This window comes from Penaeus vannamei, chromosome 26 (assembly GCF_042767895.1).
Source record: "Penaeus vannamei isolate JL-2024 chromosome 26, ASM4276789v1, whole genome shotgun sequence".
Taxonomy (NCBI): Eukaryota; Metazoa; Arthropoda; class Malacostraca; order Decapoda; family Penaeidae; genus Penaeus; species Penaeus vannamei.
The window spans coordinates 24,060,728-24,070,727 of record NC_091574.1 but is presented as its reverse complement, the minus strand read 5'-3'; the positions used below and the strand labels follow the sequence as shown (position 1 = coordinate 24,070,727).

The following is a 10,000-nucleotide window of genomic DNA, read 5'->3' as shown; positions in this document are numbered from 1 at the left end:
GTAGAGGGTGGAGCGAGAGAGGGGGAGATAAAATGGGAAAGAGAGGGGGGGGGGGGGTAAGGGGTGGATATGGAGGGGTAGTAGGGATAGTGGTAGAGGGTGGAGCGAGGGGAGGAGGGGGATAAAATGGGAAGAGGGTAGGGGGTAAGGGGTGGATATGGAGGGGTAGGGTGGGAAGGGTGGTAGGGAGTGGGGTTGGGGTGGGGTGGAGAGGGGAGGGGAGAGAGAGAGAGAGAGAGAGAAGGAAGTGGAGTGGAAGCAATGAGAATATTGTGATTGAACCTTTGTTATGTGGATAAATTTGTAAGGGTTTTCTTTTTTCTCTCTCTCTTTCTTCTTTTTTCTTGGGGATGGGGGGGGGGGGATTTGTGGGGTTTAGCGTGTGGAAAGTTAAGCAAGATTTTTTTTTTTATTATTATGATAAAGGTGATGATTATATTTCGTGTTTTTGTTCTTTTTTTTTATTATAATTATGTCGAGGAATGAAAATATATGAATATCATTTTGCGTGTATGTGCATATACTTAGATAGATGTATACTTAGATATATAGATGGAAAGATAGATAGATATATAGATAGATAGTGAGAGAGAGAGAGAGAGAGAGAGAGAGAGAGAGAGAGAGAGAGAGAGAGAGAGAGAGAGAAAGAGAGAGAGAGAGAGAGAGAGAGAGAGAGAGAGAGAGAGAGAGAGAGAGAGAGAGAGGAGCAGACCGACAGGCAAAGATAAAAGAGAGAGAGAGAGAGAGAGAGAGAGAGAGAGAGAGAGAGAGAGAGAGAGAGAGAGAGAGAGAGAGAGAGAGAGAGAGAGAGAGAGAGAAAGAGAAAGAAAGAAAGAGAGAGAGATGAAAGAAACAGAGAGAGAGAGAAAGAGAGAGATGAAAGAAAGAGAGAGTAAAAGAGAGAGAGAGTACAAGAGAAAGAAAGACGACACCAGATATGAACCTCCTGAACCGGAAAATTTATACGTTCATGACTAAACCATAAATGTCAAAAAGTAGCGTCACAACTGATTTAAAATATTTCACATCAAGACTTAATACTAAATTCGTCATATCAGTTGAAATTTTGTTATTATCCTGCGTTAAATCACCGTGTTTGAGCCGGTGGAAATGTCAGTCTCATAACGGAAAATATCCTTATTTGGTGGAGTGTAATGTTAATCCTGCAATACGTAATTCAAGCTCGGTAATTTATGAAATATCTTTTCTCTATTTTGTAGCCAAAAAACTTTCAGAAGCGAGGAAATCCGATGTGATCTGAGTTATTAATGATGTTAATGATAATAAGGATATCGGTGGTGGCAGTAGTGTTCATAAGAGCGATTCCCACGGTACGGGGTGTGCCTCTTGAATTGGTAACAGTTGATAAAAATAATTATGAATGATGATGATGGCGATGAGGATGGTGATGGTGATGACGATGACGATGGTGATGGCGATGACGATGGTGATGATGGCAATGGTGATAGCATTGGCGATTACAATGACAATGACGACAACATCGAAGACGACCTCCACCTGCAGTCCCACCCACCCGCCCCGTCCCCCTCCCCCCCCCCACTCCCCCCCTCCTCACCTGGTAGTCCTTGGAAGCCTCCGTGTCGTGCGCCGTCAGTCCCTGCAGCTTGGCCCGTGACTTGGCGTGCCTGCGGAGGAAGAAGAGGACCGTGGCGCCCACCAGCAGCGCCGCCATCACCCCGCAGACGATCGCCGCCGCCGCCAGGATGTGGTTTTCGCTCGGGGAGAACACGGGCACCGACATGGCCGACTGCGGGGAGAGAAAGAGGTCGGGGGTTAGTCGGGGGGGTTTGTGGCGGGGGGTTGCTCTGTCTATTTTGGGGGCGGGGCGGGGTGGAGTGTTTTTCTGGGTGTGAGGGGGTGCGTGGGGTTGTATGTGTGGGTGCGAGTGGGTGTGTAGAGTATATGGTGTGTGTGTGAGTGGGTGTATGGAATGTTTGTGTGTGTGTGCGTGTGTGTGTATGGAATGTGTGTGTGTGTGTGTGTGTGAATGGGTGTATGGGATGTGTCTGTGTGTGTGTATGTGTGTGTGGGTGTGTGAGCGGGTGTATGTGCTGTGTGTCTCTCTGTGTGTGTGGCTCTGTTGGGTGTCATTTTGTACCTATCGTTAGGAAATCTTCCTTTATCTCTCAAACAAAGTATTATAATAAATATACAGAAGGTAGGAAAACATAAATTAATAAAGTACAAATTAAGTAATGGCCATTTGCATTTCTGGTGGTCTTTGGCACTAACAGGCGAACCAGTCACACAATGGTCACACGTATATTAACCATAGCCATCATTGTTATTACTCTGTCTTTGCCTCTGTCTGTCTGTCTACTTCTCCTTCTCTCTCTCTCTCTCTCTCTCTCTCTCTCTCTCTCTCTCTCTCGTCCTCCTTCTTCATCTTTCTCCTCATCCTAATCATCAGCATATTACTCTCCCTCCTCCCCCTTCTTCTCCTCCTCCTCCTCCCTCCCTTCCCCACCCCCCAATTCCTCCTCCCCATCCCCCTCCAATTCCTACTCCTTCTCCTCTTCCTCCCCACCCATCCCCTTCCTCCTCCTCCCTGTCCAAAATCGAAATATCCTCCTCCCTCCCCATCCCCCTCCAATCCCTCTTCCTCCTCCTCCTCCTCCTCTTCCCTATCCAATCCCTCCACCCCATCCAATCCCTCCTCCTCCCCCTCCAATCCCTCCTCTTCCTCCTCCTTCTTCCCCCTCCCACCCACCCACACCCACCTCCTCCTCCTCCCCTTCCTCCCTGTCCAAAATCGGAATATCCTCCTCCCTCCTCCTTCTTCCCCCCGCCTCCCCCCACACCCACCCCCACCTCCTCCTCCTCCTCCTCCCCCTCCCCACCTCCTCCTCTTCCTCCCTCCCACCTCCCCCACCTCCCCCTCCTCCCCCTCCTCCTCCCTGTCCAAAATCGGAATATAATCTCCCGGACACTTTTCCCCCTCCGGACTGGTAATCACGATAATGGATGCGATGAATCCCTCGCCCTCAGCATCAAAATGATTGTCACTTCTCTTCGCGTATTCCGTCCCGTCTCCCCCTTCGCGACGGCGGCCATTGTGTCGTTTTCCTCCTTGGCGAACAATGGCATTTCCGACCTTCTTGTCACTCTTGGCGCGCGCGGGGGGAGGGGGGGGGGGAGAGAGAGAGAGAGGCTGGGAGTGTTGGGGAAGGTGAGTCTTCTCTTCTCTTCTCCGTCTCTCCGTTCTCCAACTCTCTTTATTATTATTATTATTATTCTCTCTTTCTATTTCTCCTTCTTTCGTACTTCGCTTTCCGTACTTCTCTAGTTCCCTCCTTCCTTATCCTCCCCCTCTCACACTTCTCTCCCACCCTCCCTCCCTCCCTCGAAAGCACCCCCGCCCCCCTCCCAACCTCCCTCCCTTCCCCTCCCTCCCCCTCTTACACTTCTCTCACCCTCCCTCTCTCTCCCTCCTTCGACTCCCCCACTCCCAACCTCCCCCCCCACACTCTCTAACCACTATGAGGTCCTCCATTATTGATAAGCAATGATTATTTTGGCACATTTATTGCCTCGGGTTTTTTTTATCATTCTTTTTTGCCTTTTTCTCTCTTTTTTTCCATTTATTTGTTTGATATTGTAATACAGTTATGTATGTAAGTATGTATATGTATATATGTATATGTATATATGTATGTGTATATATGTATATGTATATGTATATTATATATATATATATATATATATATATATATATATATATATATATATATATATATATGTACACACACACATATACATATATAGAGAGAGATACATAGATAGACACACACACACACACACACACACACACACACACACACACACACACACACACACACACACACACACACACACAAACCCATTGAACCAACGAGGAGGAGCAAAAAATATTTCCCTAAATGTTTAATTCAAAATCAATTTCCTCCTGATTAGTTCGACCTCTGTAAAGACTGTCAAATTGTATCGCACACTCGACAATCGACCTTCCAGACGAGGCGTGGGGCCGAGGGGAAGCGGGGAGCGAAGTGAGGGGAAAATGAAGCGGAGTGCGGCCTTTTATCGACTGTTTTCGGCTCTTCGTGTTGAGGGGAAGTGAATGATTATGTTTGTATCAGTCGAATTGGCGGATGAAGGGAATGGGAACACTTTCTCTGGCGTCTATTTTTTTTCTTTTTCTTATTAATTGAAATTGAATATTCAAGAGCTCCAACACCCCTCCCCCCCAAAAAAAAATATTAATAAAATAAATAAATAAAAATAATAATAATAAATAAATAGATAATAAGACGAATGACATTCTCTGGCGTCTAATATATATATTTTTTTCATTAATTGAAATTGAACATTCAAGACCCCCCTCACCCCCCAAAAAAACAACAACATTATATTAGATAAATAAATAATGACTAATGACATTCTCTGGCGTCTGTATTTCTTTCTTTATTTATTAATTGAAATTGAACATTCAAGACCCCCCTCACCCCCCAAAAAAAAACATAATGATAAATAAAATAAAAATAAGACTAATGATTGGAAACAGAAGCATGGGTTTATGTTTTCGAGATATCCAAAAAAAACAACAAATAATTCAATAATTAAATAAACAAGAAATAAGAACAATGATTGACAAACAGAAGCATGGGTTTATTTTTTCGAGATATCCAAAAATAAACAAATAAATAAATAAAAAAGAAATAAGAATATTGATTGACAATCAGATGTATGGGTTTCATTTTTTTCGAGATATCAAATACAGATATAGATAATGAAATAGATGAATATATTTTAGGAAAAAAGATGAACAGATAATTCATCACTGAATAAGAATGAAAGCTTGATATACAATCTAATTAAGATTTTATGTTAATTTCACCAAAGGTTATGGTGTATGTATGTGTATTGTTCAAGAAAAATAACACACACACACACGCACACACACACACACACACACACGCACACACACACACACACACACACACACGCATACATACACACACACACACACACACACACGCATACATACACACACACACACAAACACAAACAAACACACCCATCGAACCATCCCCTCAAACCCCAAAGAAAAAGAAAAATCAAATCAAATGACCCCCCCCAAAAAAAAAAAAAAAGATAATAACAAAAATAAAAAAATAAAACATTTCATATCTCTTGCCTCGAGATCGCCCCTCGCCCCCCTCCCCCCCCCCTCGAGGCCTCATTCCCCGCCCACCAGCAACTAAAGAAGCCACTCAGGGACGGGCGGCGGGCCAGCGAGGAGGGGCGGGCGGAAGGGCGGCCGCAAGACGCCCGTAATTGCTCTTGGGTTCCGCTCTGACCCGCGACCCGCTACCTGCCGCGTGCACATGGGGGGAGGGTGGAGGAGGGGGAGGAGGGAGGGGAGGGGGTGGGGGGTCGTGTGCGCACAGAAGGGATGCCTTACGACTGTGGATGTGTGCCAGAGTATATAGATAAATAGATTTTGGTCCAATTCACAGAGGCAGAGATACAAACACACACACTTATATACTAACATCTCTCTCTCTCTCTCTCTCTCTCTCTCTCTCTCTCTCTCTCTCTCTCTCTCTCTCTCTCTCTCTCTCTCTCTCTCTCTCTCTCTCTCTATATATATGTGTATGTGTATGTATATATATATATATATATATATATATATATATATATATATATATATGTACACACACACACACATACACACATAGTGCATATATATGTATTCATATATACACATACATTTGTGCAAAGGTAACAATGTCGTATTTCCCTTCATCTCTCTCTTCTTCCTTCTCTCTCTCCTCCCCCCCCCCCCCAAACGTTGCGTCGGCAGGGGGGGCGACAACGTATGAATAAGTTCCAGAGTTCCACATCTAGCGGCATCATAGCTGCACAAACGCCTTGGGCGAAACAGGCAAACAAACAAACAAAAGAATTGCTTATTTCCACACACATACTCGGTCACTTCCCATGTATGTGCTTACTCCAATTCTTCTCTTCTTCTCTTTCTGTCTCTCTCTTTTCCCTTTTCTTCTTCCTCTTCCCCTTCCGTTCGCAGTTCCATTCCTTTCTTATGGGAGCCAGACACACGCATAAGCACGCGAATATGTGTACACATACACATGCTCACACATACATAAGCCTATACGCTGCATACACACACACACACACACACAGAAACATACAACTCCCCCCCTCCCCCAGACACAAAGGCATACGCGCAAACACACACGCCTACACACACGGGCAGACGCACACACATACACACACACCTCGCAACACCATGTCGGTGTACATAAACACACAGGTGGGAAGGCTCCACAGCTAAGCCTCTTACCTCCAGATTTGTTGTTTCCTCGCTAATAGCACCTCCCCTCCCCTCCCCTCCTCCCCTTCCCTTTCCCAATCCCCCGCCCCTATCCCTTCCCCCACCCTCTCTCCTCTGCCCTCTCGCCTCTCTCCCCTCCCTCCCTCTTCCCTCTCTCGTCTTCCCTCTACCATCCTCTCCCCTCTATCCCTCTATCCCTCTCTCTCTCGCTAGCTATAAAACTCTGCGCTATCATTTTCTTCGTTTGCGAATGATACCGGTAGCTTTCAGGGGGAAATAATGTGGGCGGGTTGCATTGTGGGGGGATTGTGGTCAGTAAGTTTGCCCTTTTATTTGTGGGGCGTTCGGGTTTGTCTTGGTTTCTGTCTGCCTCCATCTCTCTCTCTCTCTCTCTCGTTCTCTCGGTCTCTCTGTCTCTGTCTGTCTTTCTGTCTCTCTTTCTCTGTCTCTGTCTCTGTCTCTGTCTCTGTCTATCTGTCTCTCTCTCTCTCTCTCTCTCTCTCTCTCTGTCTCTCTCTGACTCTCTCTCTCTCTCTCTCTCTCTCTCTCTCTCTCTCTCTCTCTCTGTCTCTCTCTCTTTCTCCCGCTTTCTCCTTCTCTCTCCCTTTTATACACATATATACATATGTATACAGTACAAACACACACACAGAAAAACGCTCACACGCATACACAGATACATAGTTACGTACATACACACACACACATCTATAAATATACATTTTTATAGCCTTAATCTCCTTCTTATTTCTTTCTTTGTGTCTCCCTTTTCCTCCCTCCTCCTTTCTCAAAAAGTGATTAACAGTAATTCCTCTCCGCCCCCCTCCCCCCCCCCGACCACACACGCGCAAGCACACGCCCAAGCACAGTGTAGGCTTTAGCGGGATTTTGGCCCCGGAAAATCAAGTCGAATTATTTATTATCTAAAGTGCTATCTTGAGAGCTCTTTATATATTTAACGCCTAAGACTCCGGCAGGGACGATATATACGAACTCTACGGACTTTTACGCCATGTTTGATTACCTTTTTTCTATCAATATTGGTATCGCTGTTGTGGTTGTTAATGATGTCAGATGTGATTATCATTATATTTACACTCATCATGAGGATCATTTGAATCAATTTTATGCCGGTTATGATACAGAACGTGAAAATAATTCGTTCGTATTCGTACACACGCACCTCCCCCCCCCCTTCCGTCCCCTCCCCTCCTACCCCCAAAAAAATAAACCAAACACATAAACCAGATATCAAAATGAACAACAACAAATACAACAAAAATCTCAGCACTATGAAAAAAGGGGAAGAAAGCTGAAAAAAATAAATCATAAAAAAACACGCGGAAATTCAACATTTGGGTCACGTAAAAAAAATCAGAACATCTTTACGTCGACGGGAATTCCTTAACCGAACACTCGAACTCTTATGAAGGCGACGGGAATCGACTTCAAAAAGAAAAGTTGGGCAGCGGATAATTATATTACATTCAGGAGAGGGGAAAGAAAGGGATATAAAAAAATATGAAGGGGAAAGGAAAGGTAGGAAGTTACACCCATATATAAATAATAAGCTTAATCAGATAAGGTGAATAGGTAAATCTGCCAATAAATAGCAACATATACATGTATATATACATATTTATATACAGGTACACATGTAAACACACAAACACACATATAAACACACAAACAAACACACACATATGTGTATGTGCGTATGTGTGTGTGTGTGTGTGTGTGTGTGTGTGTGTGTGTGTGTGTGTGTGTGTGTGTGTGAGTGTGTGTTTGAGTGTATATGTATATATATATATATATATATATATATATATATATATATATATATATATATATATATATATATATATATATATGAGTGCGTCGGTGTATCAGAAAAAGAAGTAGAGAGAGAGTGAGAGAGAGAGAGAGAGAGAGAGAGAGAGAGAGAGAGAGAGAGAGAGAGAGAGAGAGAGAGAGAGAGAGAGAGAGAGAGAGAGAGAGTAGAGAGAGAGAAAGAAGAGAGAGAGAGAGAGAGAGAGAGAGAAGAGAAGAGAGAGAGAGAGAGAGAGAGAGAGAGAGAGAGAGAGAGAGAGAGAAAGAAAGAGAGAACGAGAGAGTGAGAGAGAGAGAGAGAGAGAGAGAGATCTTTTTTTCACCGTATGATCAAAGTTATATTGAAGTTTAATATCTCCGCTAACAGAGGGATGAACTATCCCCCCCCATCCTCTCTTTTTTTTTCCTTTTTGTTTAAAGCGAAACCCACTCAAATGTGACGCTGTGAGGGGGGTGGGGGTGTCAGATCCCCGCTTGCTTTTCGTTATAAATTGAATGTAAATGACGAAAATTGTACGTTTTTCCTTCCCTCTCTCTACCTCTTTTCTCTCTCTCTCCTCCTCCTCCTCTCCTCTCCCTCTCTTTCCCGCTCTCCTACTCTCTTTTGCATTTTCTTCATCTCTCTCTGTCTCTGTCTTTCACTCTCTCTCTCTCTTTCTCTCTCTCTCTCTCTCTCTCTCTCTCTCTCTCTCTCTCTCTCTCTCTCTCCTCTCTCTCTCTCTCTCTCTCTCTCTCTCTCTCTCTCTCTCTCTCTCTCTCTCTCTCTCTCTCTCTCTCTCTCTCTCTCTTCCTCTCTCCTCTCTCTCTTTCAGTCTACCCCCCCTCTCTCTCTCTCTCATGTCTCACCCCTCTCTCTCTCTCTCTACCCCTCTCTCTCTCTCTCTCTCTCTCTCTCTCTCTCTCTCTCTCTCTCTCTCTCTCTCTCTCTCTCTCTCTCTCTCTCTCTCTCTCTCTCTCTCTTTCTCTTATACAAATATTCAATACATGAATGAAAAATCGAGGTTGAAAAGGAGAAAGGTATAAGAAAAGACGAAATGAAGGAAAAGAAGAAGGGAGAGGATGATAATAGAAATATTGATAATAAGAATACTACTCTACTGCTACTACTAATTATGCTGATAGTAATGATATCAATAACAATGATGATAAAAATGATGATAATAATAAAGACATAAATTATAACAATAATAAAAAAATAATGATAATAAGGATAATAAAAATAACAATAATAACAAAAAAATAAGATAGATATAACATAAATAATATCAATTGTAATGATAGCGATAACGATGATAACAATAACCGCAATAACACTAACAATCACAACAACAATAACAAATAATCAGTGATAACAAAGATAAGATTCCTCAACACAAGCCAGCGAAGCCACAGGCGTCGGCCCCAAATAACCTCCCGCAAGACAAGGTACAGAGAGGGGAGCCGAGGGGAAGGGAGGGGATGGGAGGGGATGGGAGGGGAGGCGAGGGAAAGAGAGGGGAGCCGAGGGGAAGAGAGGGGATGGGAGGGGAAGGGAGGGGGATGGGAGGGGAAGGGAGGGGGGATGGAGGAGGGGAAGGGAGGGGATGGGAGGAGAGAGGCGAGGGGGAAGGGAGTGCCGAGGATCGAGAAGAGGATGGAAGGGGAATCAAAGGAAGAGAGGGGAGGCCCGAGATGGGAGAGGGGGAGCCGAGGGGAGGAGAAGGGAGCCGAGGGAAGAAGGAACTCGAGGGGAGGAGAGGGGTGGCGAAGGCGAAGAGAGAGGAGGCGAGGGGAAAAGGGAGGGGAAAGAGTGACCATAAGATGGATTGTTAA

General features: G+C 44.5%; 1 protein-coding gene across 10 annotated transcripts in view; it reads right to left on the bottom strand.

Moving 5' to 3' along the window:
• IA-2 (tyrosine phosphatase IA-2) overlaps positions 1-10,000 on the bottom strand; it is a 267,355-nt gene that overhangs the window by 21,189 nt on the left and 236,166 nt on the right. For all 10 annotated transcript variants that reach the window (XM_070140203.1, XM_070140206.1, XM_070140212.1 and 7 more), the window contains one exon: positions 1,577-1,768. In XM_070140203.1, the coding sequence (XP_069996304.1) occupies positions 1,577-1,768 (192 nt within the window). The remainder of the gene's footprint in view (positions 1-1,576; positions 1,769-10,000) is intronic.